Consider the following 26361-nt stretch of genomic DNA (forward strand, 5'->3'; position numbering starts at 1 on the left):
AGGCCAGTTCTAGCTCCAAGCAGGCAGGATGGCCATTACAACAGTAATTACAGCAACAGGTAATATCCGTGTATCACTTAGAGTTTGTTGTCCCCTTCTTGTGATCTTATTTGAGCCTTGCAGTGATGTCATGAGGTTGGAAGAATGGGCATTCCCATTTCATAGAAGCCCAGAGAGGTTCAGCCTCACACGTAAGGTGATAAGAACATAGGGACTCCTGCTAAATGTCCTGACTCCAGGTCCACGTCCTTGGCCTTGCTTTTCCTTAGACCCTCATTGTGAGAAGGGAGAGGGCAGGGAAAGTAAGACGGTGAATATGAAAGCACTTGACCATGAGGCTCAGATTCAGAAGCCATTCTTGCTCCTGACTCTGTTCTCAGTGCTGAGACCCAGTGGCTCTTATTCTGAACTTTTGTGACCTGGCCTTTGGTCCTGCTTCTTTTCCTAAACCTCTGCGTGGTTCGGAAATATTGACCTTGCTCTGTGACCTCCAGGAAAGCCTGTTGGCACTGCCCAGGGATGTGTATGCCCCCCCCCCCCAACTCCCCTTCTGGAGAGCATGCGAGCCGCTCTCCCCAGCTGTGTCTGTACTCAGGCCTGCCCAGCCTCATTCCTGCCCAGGCACTGGGCCCTGACAGTGGCAGTCATGTCCCCACTGACTAGAAGAGACTACTTGGCCCCTTCCAGGTGCCAGGCACTGAGATGCCATCGTCAGTGCCCTTGTGCATTCAGGTTTGGACTTTCCCCTTTTCTTCCTCTTCCTCTTACCGGTCTTTTTTCATGGCAAAGTCAAGTGCATCAGGACTATTTTAGTGACACTTCATTTATTTGGCACCATCGGTAAATTGAGGTAGTCACAGAAATGGATTCTTCAGATAAGTGAAATCTGGGTTGTCATATTTTACATTAAGAGTTTTGAAGGGAGATCTCCAATGCTTTGTCCACCTGCGTGCCTTTGCAATCCAAAGGTACAGGTCATAATGTAACCTATTTTAGGCAATGGAGTATCATCACTGGGTTTCTCAGCTAGACTGCTTGGCTTTGGAGATTTTTCACTCTGGTTTCACTATTATTAGATGGTCAGGTTCACAGAAGCCTTCTGCTCTAGCTTGCTGCTGAGAAAAGCTCATTTATCGAGTTCCTTCTCTGTATAAGGGCCCAGCAGAGCCATGCGGGTCCTCAGGAACTTCCTGTCCACTCCTCCACAAGGTAGGAGGGCATTAGAGATTCAGCTTGTTAAAGACAGTCTTGAGTGGGAGCCCTTCTTCCATAAAATATGTGCCCTGACTTTCAGTGCCCAGATGTCTTTTTCTTCTTTAGTCATTAATTTAGCATGACCATGGGCCAAGTTCTGTGCTTGGTCCTAAGGTTATAAACCATGAATAAATCATTGTTCCTAATGCAGGGACCTTTCCTCTCTGGCCCTCAGCCATTCCCCAGAGGATTGGGTTAAGATACCAAAATTTTGACCACGTGACACACCCAAGTTCAATATAGCTCTTAAAATGTGTGTATATACACACATATACAAGTGTATTTATAAATGTCACACATTATATCTGGTTAAAGATTACCCAGATACGTTCTCCAGGAAAATGAACAATAAAAGTAATATAATAATAAAATATAAGACAAGTCTAAAAGATCCAGATTATTCTTGGAATCCAATTATGAGCTCTCTCAAGCTGAATTCCTGGAAAAAGATATCCTGCTCTTTATATCCCCCTATATAAAAAAATGTTTTTAATTTGTCTTTTATGGTCTTTTAATAATAACCTCAGAATCATACTACTGTCTTTTCCTATTAAATATGAGATTGATAAAGGAAGAAAAATATCTCCAACAGCCAAGTCCCTTGGAAAAAGCATACAAAGTTAATAAATAGATCTAAAGTAAATATATGGTCACTTCTCTATCTGACCATAAAATAATATGAATCTTGGGAACATTTTCACACCATTCATTTTAAAATAAAGAAACTGCTCTGTGATAAGTACTTTAGAAATTACAAGGATGTAGGTGGTGTTATGAGAAATATATACAAAAGAAGAAAGATCACTAAGTATGTAGTGGTTGAAAGAATTTGAAAACTCCAGCTGTAGATTTTTTTTCCATGACTTAATGAGACTTTCTTAAATACACATCCATACCCCATGGAAATCCCCATTTTCCAGATTAGGGAATTTTTGTATCCACAGTCTTTTTCTTCTTATCATCTACATTAATTGTTTCCCCTCCGGCGTCATTTGGGAAAATTTCATCTTTACTGTACTTCTCTTCCCGGCCAGTAAATTATGTTGACAGTTTGGTGATTTATTGGACTGGTATTCTAACTGTGGTCACCTTTGAAAAGCCACTGTGGTAATGACATATGAAGACGTAGCAAAACAGATAAGCTATCTTCTTTGGTTCTGTCTTGTCCAACTTTATCTCCAGTTTTATGGCCCTGGCCTGGGCAACTGTAACCCATAGGCTAAAGGAGACCTGCTATATTTAGCCTTAGAAAGTGAGCAAAGCTTTGGAATTTTCCCATGTTCATTAGATATTCACATGGCTTAACCAAGTCCAGCCCAAAATAAATAATTAATTAATTAATCAATTTGAAAAATTCTTAAGGAAGAGAATGCCTTAATTAGGTCTGAAAAGAGAACTTAATTGTTCAGCTTTGCCTCACAGCCAAATAAGCAGGCTTGTGAATTTTCAGAGAAGAGCCGCGTAATATTACGCAAACCATTATTAAAGTCCAAAAGGAGAGGTAAATAAGAGGCAGGGAGGAATGAACTTCATTTATCTTGTGACTTCTACTTGAAAATTTCTTTAACTTTCAAAAGAAATGTTAGAATGCATCTGCCTTAAAAAAAAAAACCTACTTTTTCTAGAAATTTGCCTGTAGTGATGTTTTTCCAGAAAGACTTCGCCTAGTGTGTGTGCACACGCACATGTATGCGCTCATATGTTCCTAGCAATCGAGGGTGCTGGCAGACAGCTGCAGCCAGGACCCCCAGACTGGCCTTGCACCCTGAGCGCAACAGGGTGGGGCAGGACTCCTAGAGAAGGTCACAATCTAGAACTAGAGCTAATGACCCCCCTATCAGAGGAGGCCGTGCTTCAGACAGACCCAGGAGGGATGGCCCTGCTTGTCTTCCACAAGTGCACTTCTCCAGTCCCCCGCCCAGACTCAAGAGCTGCTAATTGGCTGTCAGCCTTCCCAGGGTTGCTAATCAGAAAGAGTGCTTCACACCTTTCTCAATGGAGATAATTAGTATTATTTGCGGGAGATAAACAGCTCATAGTAATCAAGGTAATGAGAAGAACCTTGTACGCTATTATTTCAAAACCAGAAGTTCAATGGAGTAATACAGATTAGACACCAAGTTAAAAGCATCTATTAACATTTTCATTTAAGCTATAGCTGCTCGAAATCGGAAAAACTAGCGATTATATAAATTATTTCAGAAGCAAATTCACGTGGTTTATTACACAGTTTAAAATAACTGAAGGCCAAAATATATTCTTTTTTGTTGTGTTGTTGTCCCAGAGGTGTTAAACTATCTGATATGATGAAAGGACTGATATTAAAACTTTAAATCAGCATCTTAAAAGGTTAAATTTGTTTTATCTTCTTCCCTTTATTTGTGGAGGATTTTCTATAAAATAAAAAGAAAGTAGAGAGTTTAGATTTGCTGGACACATATCTCCTGAATAATCAAATATACATTATTTTACAGTCTAATGCTGTGGCCTTGGAGTTAAAATAATGATTTTATTTTAACTCTGTACTCTTGATATAATTAACTGTGACCACAGTGCTTTAACATGTCCACTGAGTAGATAAAATTGCTCCTAAGAAACACTTGAACATCAATGTAAAACATTGGTGGTGTTCTTCAGAAACCTAGTTTGTGAGGCTCTCTGAATCTCGAAAAATATGAATGTTTTCCAGGGAATACTTGTGCGAGTAAGGACTTAGTTGGGCTTCCTGAGATACGAAAAATAGCTACTCCTAAATTTTAAATGAATGTAAAACAGAAAAGCAGTGTGTGTTTATGTTACTGCATATTATAGGTTTTCTTCCAGAATTTTCTTCTCTGAGACTTAGGAGAAGACTTGGTGGCCGAACATCCGGACTCCTGACACATCCCCAAGGGTTCTTGTAAAAATAGCTTTTCTGGACAGTATGAGGTGCTCAGAGAGTCTTTGAAAATCATTGAGGAAAACAGGCTGAGGAGAGCAGCGACCCCCACTCAGATGCGGGGTCGGAAGCAGCAAGGAAACTGGATATAGATGTAACAAACACCCATTTTTGTTCTTTATTGCTTCCAGGCTCAGAAAATATTTCTAGAATTCTTCTCCACAAAGAAGCTGTTCCAGGGTTCCCTTTAGAAATAGTTGTAGCCAAAGACAATGAATTCCTGCTGTTGCAAGCCTTCTTCCTTTGGAGGACATTAAGGTATTTCTTTAATTCCTCAGCTGATTCAATACAAGATGAGATGGAATTTCAGGCTGATCCTATAAGCAGTACTTTACTGAGCTTCCCCTGGCCAGACACCCAACTTTTGTGCAAGCATTTCTTCATTCTCCTCAGTGAGGAGATCCAACACCATTGCCCTCCTGTGAAAGGGGCCCACTAACACCTCTCCACCCAGCCGGTTTGAAGGGGGACAGTTTTCTATGCTCCACATGACAGGCATCATTTACCGTGATGCGTCGGTGTCTCCAAAAGTCATAGCAGGACTCTATTCAACAGATAGTCTGTCCCCAAACCTGCTGAGAGCACAGCGTCATCATCATCCTTCTAGAAGGGCATGCACGTTCTGGCCTGTCATTTCACTACTGTATCCCATGTCATATAAGAGCACAGAAATGCAGGATTTACATGAGAGTCTTCTGGTCTGGGGGCCAAGACCCATCAGGATATCCTCCATATTCAGAATACTGTTGCACAGACAGAGAAACTGGGAGATAACAGCAGTTCCTGATGCACCCTGTTAAGGATGCTCTAACACGCCGCACGCACGTTTCCCAAACCTTACTAACACCTCCTCGAGCTTCTTTATGTATCTGGATTAAAAACAGTCGTACTATGATACCATGATTCTAGAGTCTTTAAAACTCCCTCTTCCCACACCAAGAACTTCCTTGGATAGAGACTTTGTAAATAATCTTACTCTGTAAGGACGGTAAATGTAGCTTTGATTTTAAACACTCCAATTCAGGATGGTATCACATGGGTCTCACTTTTGAGTTATTTGGAATAAGAAATTGAACTGCAGTAGACTTTCTTTCTCAAAACACTGCTCTGGTGTTAGTAATAGGATCACTTCAGAGATTACATGTGAGTGTATTGGACTGAGAGCAAACTCTCAGATCCGTTTATGATAATAGCAGACTTTTTGCTAGATAAGTTGTAGTTCCATACTCCTGTTGGGACATTGTTCTTGCAGAGCTCTAGCACAGAGAGGACCCACAGGGTAGCACACTGGGCAGCAAAATGTTGAGAAAACGATGGAAGGGAATAGAATGTAATGCATGACTCCATAGGAAACCGTTAGACAGCTAGTTGTCTACGCATGTGTCTCTTACATATCACCATTTCCTCCAGTGACCTAGGGCACCAGCAGTAAGTACCTCCCAAAACTGTGCCTTGCCACCCTCAAAAGGCTTTTATAATTTGTTTCAGTTTGTACTTGAACAGGAAAACACTACTTCTTTGTTAAATGTCCTAAAACTAGATGACAAGTGTTAAAATGCTTTCTAAAAACAGTTCAACTTCTACTTCATAGTGAGCGCTGTTGTATTCCCCTATTGAGGGGAAATTGAATAGCTCTAGAGTAAATTGGCAATTTTCAAGGGTAAATGGTTTTGTTGAGTTTTTCTGTGTTTTAACATTAAATATTGAGGGAGACATAATTTGAAATGTATATACTTCCCAATTTCTTCCATCTAATGCATCATAAATGAAGAGGAAATTCAATTTTAAAGGCAGAAAATTTTTTGCTTCTTGCATTCTACCATAGTATATGAAGCCCGGAAGATATCCAGTAGGACTTGTTTTATCTAAAATATTTAGGATGCAGCCCTTCTTGCATTTTCTTTTAATTTATTAAACTGAGCAAAAGCTGTCATCCTGAGTGTTGTAGGGAAACACGTGTGCTTGACATACATCCGTGACTATGTACCTAGCCAATGAAGCTTTTTGGGTAAGGTGTGGGACTGTTGTGGTTCTGATCTCACCCATTAATCATGATAAGGATCAAAAATAGCATGTACTTCACTATTAATTCTCTTAACGAATCCCTAAAATTCACAAAGTAAAATTCCATACTCCCCCCGCCATGATTATTAAGCATTTCCAGCATCAGTGTAATCAGCCCAAATATATACTCTTCCGTAATTCATTCTCTGAAGCAAAAGTTTTTCACAAACTTCAATATCGGTGAAGAATACAAGCTTTTGTTTGGCCCATGTAGATCACTCAAAAATGTTTCGTTACCCATCAGCCATTCCCTAAAGCATTGGACCCAGAGTTCAGAATCCAGCCCTGACTTTTGCCCTCATTACTCTAGAACATAGACCTGACTCCTTTCTCTGTGGCATAATCTACAGTGTGGTTAATGAAAGGTGATACAGGCCCTCTGCTCTGTCTTAGGTTTTTGTTAGAATGATGCTGACAAAACACTGGCCGTCTTTTGGCTGACGGCTGAAATTGAGTTCCTATTTGGAGTGACTAGTGACAGTAGTGATAAAAAAAAACCTATATAGGTTTGAAAACCAGAGATGTTTACAGTAAATGTTAAAAGAATGTAAGAAGGCAGCCCAGCTGCATTTAATTACTGCATCTTAAAACTTGCCTCAACTTAGAACTACTTCTGGATGTTTACAGTTACCTGTGAGAACGGATACTTTAGTGAGGGAAGGAAACTAGAAGTTTTACCGCAGTGGAAAGTTGATATACAAACTTCAGGGATATGTTCTTCAAACCATGTTGCAGTAAAAATAGAGAAAGTGCTATACCCTCTTTGTACGTGTTTGTACTGGGAGAATGCTGATCAAAGCAGCCTATGTAAGTCAGAGTTGCCCACTACCTGTGAAGAGCTGAATCATTGGCCTCTTTTAGCGGATGAATAAAAATTTAGAACCCTTGATCTTAGCAGTGCAGCTAAAACCCTTATTTTAGTCTCTCTCCTCCATGGCAACTGGAGATGAAACTTGAGGAGACAGTGTGAACTAATGGATAGAGTGTTGGACAGGAGGTCAGGAACCTCTGTTCTATTCCCAGCCTGCTACTGGGTTGCTATGTAAACTTAGATAAGCCAGTCACCCTCTCTGCACCTCCTATTTTCCATTTGTGGAAACCTAGGTAGAGACATTCTGTACTTAGCTCTTCACAAAGATTGTGAGAACCCGCTTACTCTGAAGAAGTTCATAGTATCATTTGGTTAAAAGGAGCCCACAGAAATATGTCTGTGGCCCTGTTCCCTTCGCCAATACCCTTCCCACAATCTTACGTTATATCAATTGCCCCTTATCTGCCCTGCAAAACAAGGACCATTACAATGGGCCTTGCATCGCACAGAAGCCAAGACTGTGACCCTGGAGCCAGAATGCATGGGTTTGAGTTTTGGGCCCATCACTTACCAAGTCTGTGATCTGGGACAAGTGAGCATCCTAGATTTCTACATCCATAGAATGGGGAGGACAAAAGCGCTCCTCTCCCTGGAGTGGGATGAGGCCTGAAAGCGTTTATGAAGAGCATTCATTGTAAACATCATATAGACCCGTAATGCACTTTACCTAAGTGTATAATTACTTTTATGACCTGGGACAATCCTTCATTTTTAACATGGCAGGGAAGGTAAGGCTTCACCTTTGGCCTTGGTTTCTTCTGTGCATCTCTTCCCAGAAGGGCTGCTCGCTCTTCCAGCTGACTGCTTATGTCTGACTCTGCCACTCCCATAAGCCCTGGGCCCTAAGGATAAGCTCCTAGTCCTTGATACCCATCATAGTATCTGTAGTAATTAAAAGAGTGTCACATCAACACCAGGAAGTCCAGATTTCAGAAGTGTTGCAAAATGGAGAGCTGATTGACCATTCGAAGCTGTGTCCCAATTTTGATAGAAAAGCAACTCAAAAACATCAAGAAGAACTAAAAGAATAGTTGGCAATTTACATGGAGTTGATTTAACTTCTGCCCTCTGCTTTCAGTAGTGGTGACCATGGGGGAAGTATTATGTGAGGGTTCCAAAAAACACATAAATTGCTCAAATGTAAAGAAAGAGAGTTTGGAGATTTTAAAAAATCTAATCTTTCTGTTTCAGGGCTTATGAACATGATGAAAGTATGAAAGTTTAGGTTGTGATGAAAATTATTGGTTTTTCTTTATGCAACTACAGCAATGTGTGATTTCAGAGGTTGAATAGCGTCTAAGAGGTAATCATGTGTTTCATTGATTTTTTTTTCCTATTGTTATTAGAACCAACCTACATCACAATTGATCCACCTGCATGTGGGGAGTTACCGAACTGCACGCTGACGGAGAAGGATTGTGTTTACGGTTTCAAACTTGATCACAACGGTTGTCGAACCTGTCAGTGCAAAAACCGTAAGTAGATGGCCAAAGATGGCATTTTTTTTTTTTTCTGAGCCTCCTATGATCTTGTCAAAGCATATTATGTGATTGAATATCCTTTTCATTCCTGTTGATGGCATTCCCTTAACAACCTGAAATGAGAAAAGAAGAATTTGTGTTTAAACAGATCCACAGTCACTTAGGGGAAAAGAGGTTATTTCTTGTGGTTTTTACCCCCATCTCGTTGTGTTCAGATACTCTGGGTATCTAGCCGCATCATGGGTGCAGCCCTTGGGGCTTTAGGGTACGGCTTTCCTCTTTCCAACCGCCTATCGGCTCTCTCCCTAACACCCTTGCTGGGCTCAGCTGATGACAAAGGCGGTCACCCACACAGAGGGCGTCACAGTCCACATGTGGCAGCCATAATTCTCAGCATGTGCTTCACACTGTTGACCCCAGCTCTGTTCCATGTGCGTACAGTCACGCCTCCAGGCCATGAGTGACCTCTGAAATTTTACGTCGGGTAAGTATATTGCATTGCTTCCAGAGGGGGAAGAATGGCCCTTCGTGTTTAAAATTATTTTTAATCCCTGATTCTTGTACTGCAATAAGCCTTTTCAGTCTTCTCAGCCATTCCATGTGTGACACGAGTTTTTGAACTTTCTTGGTCCTTTCCATCTTTTGACATAATATGCCACTTTTCTTATGTAAATGTGTGGCCCAGAAACAAATAGAACGCTTCAGAATGTGGCCTGATCCATGCAGTGCCATTGTGTAGCCCGAGTTTGCATTAGCGCTTTGAATTACACGTTGTCGGGTAATACTGAGTTTACAAGTCGCTAGAGCCACGAGGTGTTCTGTACGTCAGCTGCCGGCAGGTGCTTCTCCATGCGGTCCACATTTGAATATTTCAGGTTTTTTTTTTAAATGATACAGACATAGGGCCAAATTAAATAGGAAATTATTCTGAGTTTTAAACCATTTTCCAACTATTTGGAATGTTTTTGAATCTGGATAATGTGGTAAGCATAGCTTACATGTCCTGATGCAAACTGTCAAACTGGAACCAGTTGTACAGAACCAAGGACAGATCCACACAGCACTCAAGACCTGCCTGCAGAATGGCATTGAACATAATCCTCACTCCTTCGGTGAAGTTGCTCAGCTACCAACATGTCCCATCCATCTCCCCAGGGAAGTCTTGAAACAGTCATATGTATCTTACTGAAATCAAAGCACATTATATTCCCAGCACTCTTTTGCTAGAAATTCTGTTTTAAACACAAAATGAATGGAGTGGGACATGGCTTGTTCTTCATGAATGTGAGCTGGTTACTGGTGGTCACTGCTTGCTTTTCTAAATGTCATGAATCAGAGGTTCGATAGTCCTTTCTGCAGAATTTTCAGTTGTGAATGTCAAGCTTTAGAATCCTTTGTCCTTTTTTGTTTATTTTTTTAATTTGAGAGAGAGTGAGCATGAGGAGAGGAGAGCAGAGAGAGAGAATCCCAAGCAGGCTTCATGCTCAGCACAGAGCTCCACTCAGGGCTTGATCCCACGACCCTGAAATCAAGACCTGAGCTGAACTCAAGAGTCGGATGCTCAACTCACTGCGCCATCCAGGCACCCCTCCTTTGTCCCTTTTGAATTAACATTTGGTGACCTCCTTTATTTTTCTGAAATCTCTTTCCATTCTCTCTGATCTCTCAAACATAGACCATGCTTTCTATAATAAGCAGGTTCTCCCTGAGCCTCTGGGTATAATTATCCTGAGCTCAGAAGCTTGGAATTATTTAATGTAGATAGATGCTCACTTTCTGATTTATCAGTTGTCTTGGGCTTTATGTCCTCTTAACCTTCATTGTTCAGCACGCTCTTCTATAAGAATACTTCTGGTGAAGACAGACACAAAATAGCGGTTGAGTAATTCAGTTTCTTCAGTTTTCAGTGTTACCATCACCGCGCCTGCCTGATGGAGCTGGCGCTGAGATGCAGTTTACAGAACCGTTGTTGTGGTGGTGGTTGTTACCACCTTTAAATGTTCTGGAAGCCTCCACCCACCAGGGCTGTCCTGCCTTCATCACCTCCATTTGGAAAGCCGACTTCAGTAGGGACCTGCGTTGGCACCCACACGTTTGCTTTCCTGGCCAGCTTAGATTTTCTAACACCGAGATCACTGGTCTCATATTATGAAGAGTTCATATTTTATGAGACCATGTGCCTGATCTCCCCACCTACCACCTTTCCCCTGGGCTTTGCTGTTTGGACTTTCTTGCCACATGGTTGTGCTTCTATAAGACCCCTGGCCCTTCCCAAGGAACCCTTTGTAGCTGAGTCCAGAGAAATTATTTTCCTTTGGTTGTCATGGAAGCGAGTCAAAAATTGATCCCTGGCATTTTGCAAAGAGACTAGAAGGACAGTTCTGCTCTGCCTGTCTTCTGTTAGTGTTGCCTTCTGGCTTTGTCACACAGACATACATGCGCACTGCCCGCTGGGCACCTCCATCACATTAACACAGAGGAAGAAATATGTACACGACATTGTTCCATTTTGTGTCAGCAGTTTTGGTTTTTTTGTTTTTTTACATAGAAATCTTGATCAGCTGTTCATTATTTGCAAATTTTGTTTGCAGGGATCTCTGGTCTTCCTTCCTTCCCTTCTCCTTCCTTTCTTCCTTTGCCTCATACAATAGAGCACCTGCCGAGTTCTAGGCATGGTGCTAGGTGTTAATGCCTCAGACATGAGTAAAATGCAAGATGTCCGCTAAGAAGAAACTGCCTGTAATCAATATGCTAATGAAATGTCACCATTTCAAGTCAGATTCTATGATGTACAAAAGTAAGGCCGATTAAGAGGAAGCATTGGTCCCAAAGAAGAACCTGGGCGCTTGCTCTCTCCAGAGGAAGGAAGTCACTGACCCAACTCCCAGGACCTTGCTGGGCACTCAATAGATGTTGTTTGAGTGAATGAGGCAAGAGCCATCAGAATTGGAGATGCCATTGGGCATCATTGTTGTTTGAGATCCCCTTCCGAGGTCTTGCTGCTCTGGCCGTGTATCCCTTTTGCCCCTACGGAGATTCTTGACCCAGGTTACTCTTTTGCCATCTCACTGGCTGCCACCCTATACCTAAGAACATAATCAGACACCAAGTAGAATTTGTCAGTTTGTCTATATCATACAGAAGTCTAGTCTTAGAGCAAGCATTCTGTTCTCACTCCCACCCCCCCCCCCCCATTAGCAATCCTGACACCTCTGGGAGCCACACCTTTTGGAGGTGAGTCAGAGTCAGCCAAACTGCCAGACCCTTAGGTGTCAGACTCCTGTCACCGTATGTGCCCAGCTCTCCTCCCAGCCTGTGGCATCAGGCTGACCTGTCTCTGGCTGGTCAGGTCAAGTTGCCTCACCTCTCTCAGGCTCTGTGTCCTCATGTGTAGAGGGCAGAAGATAATACGTTAACTCATTCTGAGGACTAAGTCAATCGACGAATGCAAAGCTAGCTTTACTAGCTGGCGTGTGGGCATTGCTCCTCTGTTTACAGGAAATGGTAGCTGTTTTATAACAGATCCATGTCAGAGTCATCCCAAGCTGGCTGAAGTGGAAAGCCCTCAGCTTCCCTTCCTTCGTCCCAGCACAGGCCTGCCCCTGGTCCCTCTGCCCTCTGAGGACACTCATACGAACAGCTTCCCTTCTACCTTTTCATTTTAACAGTTGAATATTCTCATTCTGTTTCACCTGATTTTAGAAAAAGGACTCTTCCTTGTAGTAAAGGATGGCATGATTGTGTTCTTTTTCCCATTACAGCTACTTGATAAGTGTTGATTTTGTATAAATTTCTCCCTTACGTTATTTTTTTTATTTTTTTTTTTTAGCATCCCCCTAAAGCCCATCTCATGCGCAGTAGCCCCAACCATTCATACCTAAGTGTTCTGTTAGGGATTAGACCTTGTTTATAGACCCCTGGCATCAGGATTTCTTAAAATAAGACCAGTGCCAAATCAATATTTTCCCCTGTTCATTGCTTTGTTGTTTGTGCATTCTTTTTACATGTAGCATTTGTTGACTGCCCAGCATATGCCAAGCACTAGGGATATGAAAAGATTAAAGTGGACCTTAGCCTCAACTAATCTTAGTAATGTGCCAATATGCTGTAATGATACTGCAGCATAACCAAGCATATTATATACATAACCACTTTTAGATTGAAATCAAAACCCGGGGTTAATGAGTCTTCCAAAAAGTACATGGAAAGTGTAGGGCAAAATATTCTATTTGAACACACAACTTTGCTATGTTAACCTGTAACAGATAACATTCTTGTAACACTGCTCAACAAAGTAATGCATCAAAGGCATACCGAGAAAATAATTATCCCCGACTCATCTTCTTATATTTAGAATAAGGCAAAGAAACATGGAAGAAAATGTTGAAGTACAATAGCAACAGAAGTTAAAACTAAAATCATTTAGATGTGCTATTAGTAACCTAACACTTTATTGGTTTAAGCTGTTAAAACATTACTTTTTAACCAAAAATATCTGTTGCTGTCAAATAGACACAGTACACATCAGCTCACTATAAACTATATGTAGCAAATGACATCTGTATAAATTAAATGCCATCCATCTTTTGGCATCTTGTTTTCTACATCTTTACATCAAGTGGATTTCACCGGATCATTTTTTTTTTTTTTTTTTTTTTTATTTATTTCTGGGAGAGAGAGAGAGAGACAGCATGAGCAGGGGAGGGTCAAAGAGAGAGGGAGACACAGACTGAAACAGGCTCCAGGCTCTGAGCTGGCAGTCAGCACAGAGCCCGACGCGGGGCTCGAACCCATGAACCGCGAGATCATGACCTAAGCGAAAGTCGGACGCTTAACCGACTAAGCCACCCAGGCGCCCTCACCGGATCATTTTTAACTTCTCTTCAGCTTTAACATTCTCGCATTCTAGGAGTTAACAGTGCTTTTATTTGGAAACTGATGCAGGCATAGAATATTAGCAAGAAAAAAAAGCCTTCATATTTTTCATGGAATATATATCTGAATCAAGTATCTAAACGTTGTAGCATTAAATACAAGAAAGCAGAATCCATGTTTTCATTGTGATTCAGAACCAAAGTAATAACTGAAGACCAAAGTCAAGATTGGGACAGCCATTTGTCGTGTTGCATTTCTTTGTTTAATACTCTCAGGGACTTCACAGTGTCCTTAACTGGTACATTAGTGGGAATTGGCGGTATCCAGGGGTGTGAAGAGCTACAGCAGAGAAGTGTAACACAGCCCCAAGGTTATAGTCAAGTGGTGCGCTGCATGCAGTTATGTGGCTTTCACTTATAGTAAAGAACTGATTCAGTTGTGTCACATTTTGGCCCTGGGAGCAAACAGCACTTTTTCTCCTGAGTAAACAGTTTACTACATGGCTGCTGTCGACCAGCTATGATGCACAGGCCCTATACATTGCTATCATTTATCACTTTCTCTTCAATGGGAATCTTCCCCTATGCATTAGAAAGCATTTTTAGATCATAGTAAAGTCATAATGCTGAAAAATTATGAACATAAAGCCGCCATTCTTTCTTCCATTTCGCCTTAGGTGATGTACTAAAGCTTTTCAAGGAAACTGAAAAACCCCCACCCATCTATAAATATTTCTACTTCTGTCTCTTCTGCAAACGTTATGTAAAACGTTTGCTTTGATGGTACATTTTTAGCAAGAAAAGTCCATTAAGTGCTACAGGGATCTAGGACTACCTTGTGGTCTTTAATATTCTTTCTTTCTGAGAAGAAGAAACACTGGAAGATGATATTTTGAGATGGTTAGCACGTGCCAGTATTTTAGATAATTTTAAGTACTGGCAGAGGAAGTTTATTCAGCCTGTTTATTTTTCTCTTAATCTGACAGCATTGATGAGAGTGGAGGGGTAAGTAGCAAGAACATTGATCCATCAATTCATTTATTCAGCAGATATTGAACATTGACTCCATTCTCAATGCCATCATAGCACCTAGGCTGTATAAATAAAGGAAATAGGGCCCCACCCTAGAGCCTCCTTCTGTTGAGGGAACAGAAGGGGATGGGCCCAGTCCACAGCAGGCCAGTGAGCAGTCCCAACCCAGGGCAACAGTAGAGCATCCTGTCCTGGGTGGCATAGCCCATCTCCTGTCTGTGAGTACTCTGTGTTTGTTTAAACATAGCAGCCTTTGTTCATAATGCTCTTCCATTGCAAAGCAGAGGTAGTTATAAACAAATGTAGGTTTAATCAGTCTGTTTCAGCTTGGTGAACAACTTTCTCAAGAGTGAAAACCAGCCTGGGGCGCCTAGGTGGCTCAGTCAGTTAAGCGTCCAACTTCAGCTCAGGTCACGATCTCACAATATGTGAGTTGGAGCCCTGCATTGGACTCTGTGCTGAGTGCTTAGAGCCTGGAGCCTGCTTTGAATTCTGTGTCTCCCTCTCCTCTCTCTCTCTGCCCCTCTCCTGCTTGCACTCTGTCTCTCTCAAAAATAAATAAAAAACATTTTTAAAAATTAAAAAGAGTGAAAACCACTCTAGATTGAAGTCTGTGAAAAGCAACTTTTATAGGACCGGAAAAATAGAGGCACAAAGGTGCTCTGAGTCCAGAGTTTGAAGGAATTGAATCCCCAAGCATGCTGACTCTGGGACATTCTCAGAGTGTTTTTAATTCTTCTATTTCATACAAACATAATCTGCTTGGTGTCAAGACTTAAAAATTCATGCAATAGAAAAATGGATTCACAACTTTGATTTCATTGTCAGAGAAAGAAATGTGGCTCTGAAGTCTTCTCTCTCTTCATCGTCCCTTAATGATGGAACCAGGTGAAAACTGATGTCCTTTCAAATCCTATAATTACAAATTTTTAAATGAGCCATTTAGAATTTCACTTTTAAGGATGCAAATTAGTAATCAGTTACTTCACAGTGTGATACAGACCCACGGGGTTATATTAAATATGTGTAATGAAAGGTTTATGATCAGGACAAAGTAGACATTTATACCATAAATCACATTTTCCTCTGTAAAAGATAGCAAATGAAATATTCGCGCATTGCCAGCTAAGATTCACAAAAGAAAATATTTATGTAAAACATGAACCCATCTCACCTATTAAGTGTAGCTCAAGGTTTAATTTTAGATGATAAGATTTGTATGCAAGAGGGGACCCGTGTTCTGTTTTTCTTAGTAACCTATGCATTATTTACAATATTTATTCTTAAAAGGTACCCAGATAAAATACAAATTCGTATATTATTCTGACAAAAATAGTCTCTGCTTCCCATCTTGCCAGTCCATGCAGAGCAGGAATCAAACATTGCTGTACTCTTTTTCTGTAATGTTTGTTTGTTTATTTTGGGGGTGGGGGGGGCAGAGAGATATGGAGACTGAGAGAGAGAATCCAAAGTAGGCTCCAGCTTGCCAATGCAGAGCCCGGCGTGGGACTGGAACCCATATACCGCCAGACCATGACCTAAGCTTCAATCAAGAGTCAGATGCTCAACCGACTGAGCCACCCAGGCGCCCCCAAAATTGCTGTACTTTTGCCATCACTGTCTCAGCCTCTTTAAATTTGGTTGACTTTCAGACTGCATTCAATACAGGCAGGCCTCAAGTTGCCTTAGTACACCCCCTGGCATGCTTTTCTCACCTGAACATTTTCATTCCCTACCTAAAGTCCTACCCCACACTTTTCTAAATCTTTTTAGAAGTCTTCTATAAAGCTACTGTCTCTGGTAGTTTCTTTTGCCCGTCTCCATAGTGTCTCCCACCCCTTTTGTTTTAATTCTAAAATAATGTTATAACTAACAGAACAGTTAAATACTGCTCAAATTCTGCTAACAGAGGAGAGTTTGAACGTTTCAAATAGTGGATAAAGAATGTAGACATTTTTGCCACGTGCACTTTTTAGTGTCCATAAAGCTTATCCTAGCACCTGGGATATTTGTCAGTGGTAGGAAAAAAATATCTAAATGAGACACTGACTATTTCACTTTATATCATGTGGGAAGACTGGCTTGTTTTTAAAGAAAGGGTATGAAATCCTTTAAGCTGCAAGTAAGATGCAGTATCATGGGATAATACCTAAAGCTCACAAGAGAAAACACTGAACATTTAAGAACATGTATTACCGTGAGCATTTACTAGGAGCAAAACATATAATGAAACTTGGGGTGTAAGTTTCTGCTTCTCACCTTTTAACAATACATGGTAGTCAGTAGTTTGAGGTAATTCATATTACAAGAACAGATTTCATGAAAAGATACTGTTTCATCCACACCTCAAACAGTAGTTACCAGCCTGCCCTTCAGCACCAGATAAGAATGCGTTTCAGAAATCTGTTGTTCATAGTTGGGCTTTATTTTACATATCGCATGGAGTTCCATCGAGATACCCATGAAATCGCAGGTCTGTAATCTTAAACCATTTCCTTGTGCTGCAGTAGACGTGAGACATTTCCGTCTGTGGAACGAGACTGGAAGATGAGGGAAGGGATGGAAGTGTCCGTGTGTCCCTCAACCTGTCACCCCCTCTGTGCATCTTCACAGGGGAGGAGCAGTGCTCCGGGCTCAAGCGAGGCTGCACTTTGGATTGCCCCTTTGGCTTCCAGACCGACGCCCACAACTGTGAGATCTGTCAGTGCCGCCCACGCCCCAAGAAGTGCAGACCCGTCATCTGTGACAAGTATTGTCCATTTGGATACCTGTGAGTATTTAGTTCAGAAGATTTAGTCTTAACTATCTGGAACTTAATGAGACGTCCATAACTTAACTTTTGCTAGCAGTTTCGTGTGTGTGTGTGTGTGTGTGCGTGTGTGTAAATGAATGGATCAGTGATGCACCGAGTCCAGAACATCTGGGCTTGCTGTGTTAGGCGAATCAGAGAACAGAAAAAAGAGGGTGTAAACACTCAAGTTTTACTCTTTTTTACAAAGAGGGACCAGAGCCTTTTAGGCCACTGTCCTTCAGGTCTCCCCTGTGAGACTGCCTCATAGCAGGGGCCTTTGGACGCTGCTGGTGGGGACCAGAATTGTCATGAGTTCCTAGTATTGAACGTGCCACAACCTTTCATAACTGTCCCAGGGACTATTTTGTGATGATTTATTTAATGCGCACTATAAGATCGATGGACAGTCGCTCGTTGGCAATGTGGAGCACGTTTTTTGGCCATGCCTCAGTGTCTTGCCTTGGTTGTGGTCTGTAGTTCGTACTTTTTCTTTACGTAGCAGTGCATTTTATGAATTTCTTTAGAGATAAGAACAATGACTTGTATTTTCAAGTATTCTTTGTTGAGTCAAACCCCATGAAAATCTAGATTATTCCAGAGGATAAAGACACTTCCCATTTGTTTAGTGTCTGTATTAGGGTCTCTTTCTGCCCTTATACTGAGTTGGTTCCCTAAACAGTTACCTTTCATAATCTTGCTTTATCATTTTTTTGCTTGGTTCCCTTCGCTGTCTTTGTGCCTTTCCAATTCGTTATATTTGTCTAGTGCTAGTAATTGTAAGGGACTTAGATCCGTCATCTCTTGCCTGTCATCCGAAAGTTACCATTTTTATTCTTCCTCTTAGAAATCCTAGTTTAGCAGGGATAGGGGAATGTTAATTCTAGTTTTAATCAGATAGTTAAATTAGGAGTGCTCGCTATTCTTAGGAAGTCCCCAAATAAATAAACCATCATTGTTCTTAATCCTGAAATGTGACTGTGATACCAACTCAACTATAATTATTTCTTAGCTTTACTGCTTATATAGATGAAGTGCTATTATCATAATAGTAGCTACAACCAACCTGCTGAGTATAATGACAGCTCAGAATCAAGGCTGCATTCAAGTCCAGCCTTCATCTTGGAGAGAAATCTCTTACAGGACTGTGGGGCCCACTTTGTGTTCTTATCAGGGAGGACCAGGTGGACCACTAGACAGAAAGGAGCACTGCATCAGCTAGAACGCATATTTCAGCGACACCCTCTGAAGGAGGACTGTTGGCCAAGCACCGTGTGGATGAAAAGCATCTGTCAGTGCCCCTTATGCGTACCCGCTGAGGGGATTGTTACTCTCTGTGTACAGCAAGAGCTTACGGAAGGGGTAGGTGGGTGGGTGGGTGGATATACATAAAGGAATGAACAAACCAGATAAAGCCTCACTAGAACTTAAAAATGACATTCTATCTGACAGGAGTATGAATAATTCATTTACTTCATTGTTCTCCTTGTGTTGACATAAATAAGATCCTAGTGCTCAGCTCTCACTTTGCTCAGCAGATTGTAATTTAATTGTCACGTGGGCAGTGGTCTACTGAGCTGTCTTCCCACGGAGCTGTCTTCTTTTGGAGTCTCGTAACTTATCCAAGATGAACACAGGATTTTTTTTTCTTTTTTCTGTTTTCAGTTGAACCCACTGTTGCCGCTTAGGGCTAATGGGGATGAAACCTCTGAGGCCCATTAAGTCAGGCGGGGCAGAGCCTGCAGAGGAGATGTGGGCCTCGGAGAAGACCCAGGCCCGCGGCTGGCAGGCATAGAGTGAGCTCCTCTGTAACAGACAGTGACTTTCTCCTTTTAGAGAAAATAAGGGATGGTTGTCAAGAGTTTTTCTTTTCAGAACATCTCCACTTAAAACTGCTGTGATGTATTTCGTAAACACATGTTTATTTATTTAACATCCTCTTTCTGATCACAAATTTAGCCACTCGAGTTGATTAAAGGAAAAAGACCCTTGATGCAGACTTTTTCCTTCATCATGCACGCTTCCTACCCCACGTGTAGAGCACTCTTGAGTTGAAATTATTTTCTAATGAGTGGACGCTGATGGCAGGGCTTCTCACAGCTTTAATTCTTTCTCACAGCTATGGCATCCACAGGTCTGTGAAGCCTTAACATTCTCCTTTTGGCCTCCCTAAGTTCGGTGAAGCGCTCATTACTATTTCTACTAGTGCCTGAAATTTCTCGGCCGTCGTGGCCCCGTGGGAAAGGCCCACTCTGAGAAGGAGGACTCGTGCCCCCGTGCTGGCCTCCAGCCGTGCCCAACAGTGTGCCCCTCACCATCCTGTCCATGGAATTCTGCATCCATCTTTTTCATAGGATGGTACTCCTTTTCCTAATTAAAACAACAGTCACATCATTGGGGTTCTGACGGTCACATCCCAGAAGCACATTAGTGCTTGGGCAATTCTAAACCTTGGCCACGGGTGGGTGGCGGTCACGGCCACAGAGAGCTAATTACACATCAGTCCACGAGTTTTTGAGAGCATAAGTCAAGTCATTCTGCTTCACAGCAGTATCGCTTCCCTGACCCTTGATCTGTGCGCGTGGGCATCATTCGAGACTTTTGGATTTTCTGACCTCTGACAAAATTTTAATTACCCAGGAAGAATAAGCACGGCTGTGACATCTGTCGCTGTAGGAAGTGCCCAGAGCTCCCATGCAGTAAAATCTGCCCCTTGGGTTTCCAGCAGGACAATCATGGCTGTCTTATCTGCAAGTGCAGAGGTAAGTGCGAACGCAGGGCCCCCCCGCCCCCTCGGAGCAGCCGGGACTCGGAAACGAAGAGCAAGAGGACGTCGTGTAAATGAAACAGTTTCAGGGATGCTGGTCTACTCAGGCACAAACGTCACTTGTCCATGGGACCAGCCCTTTCCTCCTGTCTCCTTGGAATAAGAGCCTGGGATAGAATTCAAAATGAGCATGTAACAGACAGGCATATCGGACCGAATCAGTGACCTGTTACCTCTTCACTTTCACTCATCTTCGGAACGTTAGTCTGAAGCACCTTTGTGCTGACCTCCTAGAGGCTGCCTCTGTCCAGCAGTGGCTTCATAGATAGAATTGATGCAGCAGAGAGCCCTTCTCAGAGCCCGTGAGGGTGGGCCTGGCTAGGCAACCCACTTATGTATTTTCTGGTAACACAGTTTTCGCTGACAGTTGAAACTCGTGCTGAATACGCACGTGCCAGCCTACATCTCTAGATAGGCACGAAGCCTGGGCATACCTTCTGCCAGGGACTTCCCATTCCAGGGACGTCCCTGAAGCTATGGGAGCAGGCACACTGACCGCCACTTCTGCCCATACCCCAGCACCCACCCCGGTATGTTTTCATTGTCCACATGATCCACACATTGAGCAGTAAAAGATCCCCGAAGTTTGTGCTGTTTTGTTTTGTTTTGTTCCCAAAGTTAGACACTTATCACTTTAACAGTATTCTTAAGGGATCAGAGTAAACCAAAATCTAGCCACTGCTTCGATTGTTCCACTGAACAAAAATCTGTTAGTTTCAGGAGGCCCACGATTTCCCCATGGGGTGACTTCTAGAGAGGCTGTTCTGCATCTGTGAAACATAGTGTACCGCTTTCTGTGAGATCAGTGCTCGTTTACTGTATAAAGTATGAGCAAGGAGGAGTGCAGGGAGTAAAAATCAACTGTAATCCCACCAATAGGAGAGAAACATATTTTCCAGCTTTTTCCTATTTTTCTTTTTTTTTTTTTCCAAATTGAGAGCATACCGACTTACGTTCTTTTCACGAGCCTTTCCCATGTCGTGAGCTGTCCTTTGTACACGTGACTTTTGGTGGCTGGGTAGCATTACCTGGGAGGACACTGCAGGCTGTTTCTCCTGTGCCGTAGCTGCTGCTTGACCAGGCTGCCTTCTGTCTGTCCAGAGGTCCCTGCTTCAGCCGGGCCACCTGTCCTGTCAGGCACATGTCTGTCCATGGATGGCCATCATCATAAAAATGAGGAAAGCTGGCATGACGGGTGCCGGGAATGCTACTGTCACAATGGACGGGAAATGTGTGCTCTGATCACCTGCCCGGTGCCTGCCTGTGGCAACCCCACCATTCATCCGGGACAGTGCTGCCCGTCATGTTCAGGTAAACGCCGGCTGCCATCTTGTGCACTCCTCAGCAAAATGACTTCTGCGTTGCAGGGGCCTCATTGCCTCTGTGAGTGTGGGGGGACTTGCAGGGGATGACTCCCAGAGCACGTCTCGGCTCCCCGTGGATTTTGTCAGCAACAACCACAAAATCAGCCAGGTGTTAGTAATGATTAGCCAGAGGCCAGAGAAAATGCAAAAGCTCTAAAACTACTGTCCTCATTTTTTAATGGTTTACTCAATTATACTGGTCTTTGAACTGTATTTTTTTTTTTAAGGTTTGCAGATCTAACGTCCTTTAAAGTCCAGCTCTCCATTTTACAGATAGTGTATTGAGGCTGAGTGATTTAGTTAATTGGAGGGGGTTGATGTTAACTTTATTCCATGAAAGCATATTATTTATAAAGGAATATTTGAGAGGGAGAGAATTAGCAAAGTCTGTGGCTAATGCCCTTTTCTAAATTAATAGCTGTGTGGTACTCTTGCCAAATGGAGACATTTAGAGTGACCACACATCCACAGCATTTAAAATCATAATGATAGTAATCAAGAGAAGTTGCTAGAAGAACAGACCAGATTATATAACTCATGGGGGTCTGAATTATGGTTGTCAATATCAGTAATTATTACCATAATACTTCATCTAGTGCCTTTCATCCAAAGAGCTCAATGTAGTTTTATATTTATTATTTCTTCCTCAGTGCAGGCCACGTAGAGTTAGAGGAAAATGCATTCGTGCAGTTTTTCATTTGAAAAACAGACGCAAAAATACCAACTCTCTTACCGGAAGTAAAATAGCTTGTCAGAAGGCCAGGGAGAAGTGAAGTCTCGGCATCCTTGCATCACATTTCTTTTAAAGTTAGAGTGTGTGTCCTGTCAGATTTCAGACTCAGAATTCCTTCTTGTCCAGCCTGTCCCATCCCATCCCATCCCGTCCCTCCCTGTGGATGGACCCACCTGTGCCGTGGGTGCAGTCAGGTCAGGAGCCGGACGCCTGTCTTTCTCCAGCTACACAGGCCCGGCCTGAGAGCGACTGTGGCCTCGCCTGCCGTGGCACGGGAGTCCCTGTTAGCTCTGCGCTTCTAGGCCCCTCAGTAACTAAGGTATCAGTGACAGGCAGCCTCCACGTCCCTGTAAAGGACCAGATTTTCTTGGCCTCGGGTGAGTACTGTGTGTTCTGCATTGAAAGTTTCCTTTTTCACAGGGTTTGCTAGTTAAATATGAAAAACCGCTAGTGTCCGCTGAAGCAGAAGGTCAAAGTGCAGTATAATGAAACAGCTCTTTTGACTCTTTGGGGAAGAAAAATCTCATTTGTTCTCACGAAGACCCCGTGCCTTAATTCTAGGCATGAGTGTGTGGAGTCTTGGCCCCACTTGTCCTCCGTGAAGAAGTCTGAGCCAGACAGGTTCAAATGCAAAGACGTTAGTAAGAACAGACCATTGGTTTAAGAACTGAAAGAACGGGACTAAAGTCCGTCTTGTGTGGTAAAGAGATCGGGAAGACTCTTGCATAAACACGCACAGAATAAATGATGTAACGATGTGGGTGGCGAACATCTAGATATACATGAATAAAGACATCCATGTATATGGATATGTAGGTGTATTTGTTTCTAGAAATCTTTAGTGAGTTACCACTTTTGGTCTCTCCTGAAGAGAGGCCCCAGAACCATCGCCTTCAGGGACCCCTACATTTTCTCCCCTCTTCCATTGGAGGAGCAGCTGTTTTCCTCTCTGGGATACTCTTCAGCCCTCCTACTAAAAGATTCACGGGGCGCCTGGGTGGCTTAGTCGGTTAAGCGTCCGACTTTCGCTTAGGTCATGATCTCGCGGTTCGTGGGTTCGAGCCCCGCGTCGGGCTCTGTGCTGACTGCCAGCTCAGAGCCTGGAGCCTGTTTCAGTCTGTGTGACTCCCTCTCTCTCTGACCCTCCCCTGCTCACGCTGTTTCTCTCTCTCCTAGAAATAAATAAAAAAATATTTAAAAAAAAAAAAAAAAAAAAAAAGATTCACCAAACGATACTGTTTCTCAGGTGTCTTCCTCCTTCTCTCCCTCTGCCGCGTTGTTTGTCTCTTGTCCCCATCTCTGCTGCCACTTGTGTGTTCGCCTTGAGGCACGGAGTATGGCAGAGAAGCTGGTCAGACACCTGCAAACGTGCATTGCTTTCTTCCGACCCCTTCCCTCCGTATCAGCATTGAGAAGGGCGAGCGCCTCTGAGGCCTTTTGGAAAGGAAAGATCAGTAAGGGAGGCTTTTGCAGGCTTAGCTTGTTGCCGCTCTTCAGAACAGTTTTTGTCTTTGGAAACCATCTCGTCTCCCTTCACTTGCATTCTAATTATCGTCCTCTCCACCTGGCTCCTCACTGGAGAGTTTGGTCTGGTGGCTTATGAACATCAGCCTTGGCTAGCATGTCATTTCCCCGTAATCCGTCCACTCGGGCAAAGCTCCGGTCTTTCCTAGTGCCCTTGGGACAAAGCCACGTTAGCAGTTACCTCCTCAGCTGGGAGTCTGCCCAACCGTACCTCATCCGTTGTGGACTCCCGCGCCGACCACCACTTTGAAATAACAGCACGGGAGTGCCTCAGAGAGTGCAGCTCTTGGCATCTCCGCACAGACAGGCTAGCTGTCCTGGGGCCCAGTCTCCACTGAGCTCCAAGCACGAGCTAGCCGTGGTGTCTCCAGACCGATTCTCGGCAGGGTTCACCACCATCAGCACCTTCTTGAAATGCTTGCTATATTTGGATGGCCCGAGTTTGGTTAATGTCCTCATACTTCTCATTTCCCTCAGCACAACTTCAGGGCCACTCCCAGTGCCTCTGTGGACCTTTTCAACATTAAGTCCCCCTCTATCATTATCATCTCACCAGGACACCAAAATCGCCTCTCTTCCAGGGCAAGAAATCATAGTTATCATCAGTTTCTGGGTATTTACCTCTCTTGATGATGACATTGCCAAGCAAATGTTTAGTCTCAGGTGAGGGTTTCCAGACTGTTGATTCCAACAGAGCACATGCCTGCTCCGTTTGCTGCCGGCTCGTCTAGGGGCGTGGCCCACTTGACTGCAGGGTGTGTTTCCAAGCATAAATGTGCTCAGGATCCTAGAGATAATGAAGTGGATGGGGCACTGACTGTTTGGAGGTTGTGTTTAATCTGGAGGTGTATCCATGATCCAAACAAACATAGTTAGGGGTTCGAATTCCTCGTCTGCCCTGAGCCCTCTGCTCCTCCTCTGTAACATAGGCTCACCTACTTCATAAGGCTGGTGGGCAGAATAAATGGAATAACACACATGAAGCCCCTGGCACGGAAATTGGACCACAGTTGAGCACTCAGTAAATGAAAGATTGTTATTCTAGACACTTGCTACACATTCAGAGATCCCTAAGAGGCCCTGTTCTCTTCTCGACAGGAAGAGCCCACTCGAGGTAATTTAATTCTCTTATTGAATTCTGTCATTACGGTTGACAAACTGGAACCACTTGAACCTCACTTCTGGAAACCAGCTCGCCATCGCCTTCTATCCCCGTGCATGGAATATTTCTTCCCCGTTGTCCTGATAAGAATAGAGATAACTTTGCCGCCACATCTCTGTCCCTTCGAGCAGATGACACCAGCTTCTCCAAGAGTTGGCAAGACGGCAGTTGAATAAATTCTTGCATTTTGATTTTTTTTGTCATTCCCCAGATGACTTTGTGGTGCAAAAGCCGGAGCTCAGCACCCCCTCCATTTGCCATGCCCCGGGAGGAGAGTACTTCGTGGAGGGAGAAACCTGGAACATTGACTCCTGCACCCAGTGCACCTGCCACAGTGGGCGGGTGTTGTGTGAGACAGAGGTGTGCCCCCCGCTGCTCTGCCAGAGCCCTTCGCGCACCCAGGACTCCTGCTGCCCACAGTGTACGGGTAAGTGCGCTGCGCGCGGGGCACACTCAGGGGTGGGGGAGAGTGCGGCCTGGGGGGGCTGTCATTCTGCAGCGCCAGCAGGCCGAGCCGAGCCCCGTGTGGCGGCGTGCCAAACCCCGGAGCCAGTCACCTAAGCAGGAACAGCTGGTGGCCTGCTTCCTTAAACCCATTCCCCTCCATCAACCGCATATATTTAAATAATTAATATGCCTTGCATCCGAGGTGACTTTGAGAGGGAAAAAGACTGTTTTTTCCTGCCGTTCTTGTCTTAATCCTCCATCTCAGGCCCGGGAGATGGTCCTGCCACACCAAGCTATTCCAGATGATTTTGCTAATGTGAAAAGTCATCTTTGTCTTTAGCAAATGTGAAGAGCAGTTTTTGATAAATAACGTAAATAAAATCCTTTGAAACATCGAAGGGTGGTGGAGATACCCTGAGAATGTTAGAACAATACACATAATGTTCACCCCCTCAAATCTATAATGACGAATAAATTATGATACAAAACTATTAACTTGGCTAGCACTGCACGTGTACAGAGTATTGTTTTCTTCTTTTTTTTAATGAATAATTCTTCCTGCTTCATCGCGGATATTCTTTTTTTTTAAATGTTTTATTTATTTTTGAGAGAGAGATAGAGACAGCGTGAGCAGGGGAGGATCAGAGAGAGAGGGAGGCACAGAATCTGAAACAGGCTCCAGGCTCTGAGCTAGCTGTCAGCACAGAGCCCGATGCGGGGCTTGAACCCACGAACCGTGAGATCATGATCTGAGCCGACGTCGGACGCTCAACCGACTGAGCCACCCAGGCACCCTGAGTATTGTTTTGTTTTTACTGCTTAGGTAACTGGCCTTCCCTTGTAAATTTATGGTCATGATGCAGATATACAAATGTGATGAAATGTTGTCAAGATTTTAAACATAAGTTAGTGGTTTTATAACTAAAGTAGCACTCATAGTTAACACCAGAATATATTCATCTTTTCCAGAAGGTAGTTTGTATATATAACATCACCAAGTGG

General features: G+C 43.3%; 1 protein-coding gene across 2 annotated transcripts in view; it reads left to right on the forward strand.

The window, feature by feature from the left end:
* Nucleotides 1-26361, forward strand: part of CRIM1 (cysteine rich transmembrane BMP regulator 1) — a 190496-nt gene that overhangs the window by 132948 nt on the left and 31187 nt on the right. Inside the window, exons 8-12 of one of the 2 annotated variants that reach the window (XM_039257229.1) lie at nucleotides 8474-8602; nucleotides 17128-17284; nucleotides 19943-20064; nucleotides 21231-21440; nucleotides 25124-25339. In XM_039257229.1, coding sequence (XP_039113160.1) covers nucleotides 8474-8602; nucleotides 17128-17284; nucleotides 19943-20064; nucleotides 21231-21440; nucleotides 25124-25339 — 834 coding nt within the window. The remainder of the gene's footprint in view (nucleotides 1-8473; nucleotides 8603-17127; nucleotides 17285-19942; nucleotides 20065-21230; nucleotides 21441-25123; nucleotides 25340-26361) is intronic. The other variant, XM_039257228.1, reaches the window with a different exon arrangement.

The sequence above is a fragment of the Hyaena hyaena genome, unplaced genomic scaffold (genome assembly GCF_003009895.1).
Source record: "Hyaena hyaena isolate Hyena2069 unplaced genomic scaffold, ASM300989v1 scaffold_607, whole genome shotgun sequence".
NCBI classification, from domain to species: domain Eukaryota; kingdom Metazoa; phylum Chordata; class Mammalia; order Carnivora; family Hyaenidae; genus Hyaena; species Hyaena hyaena.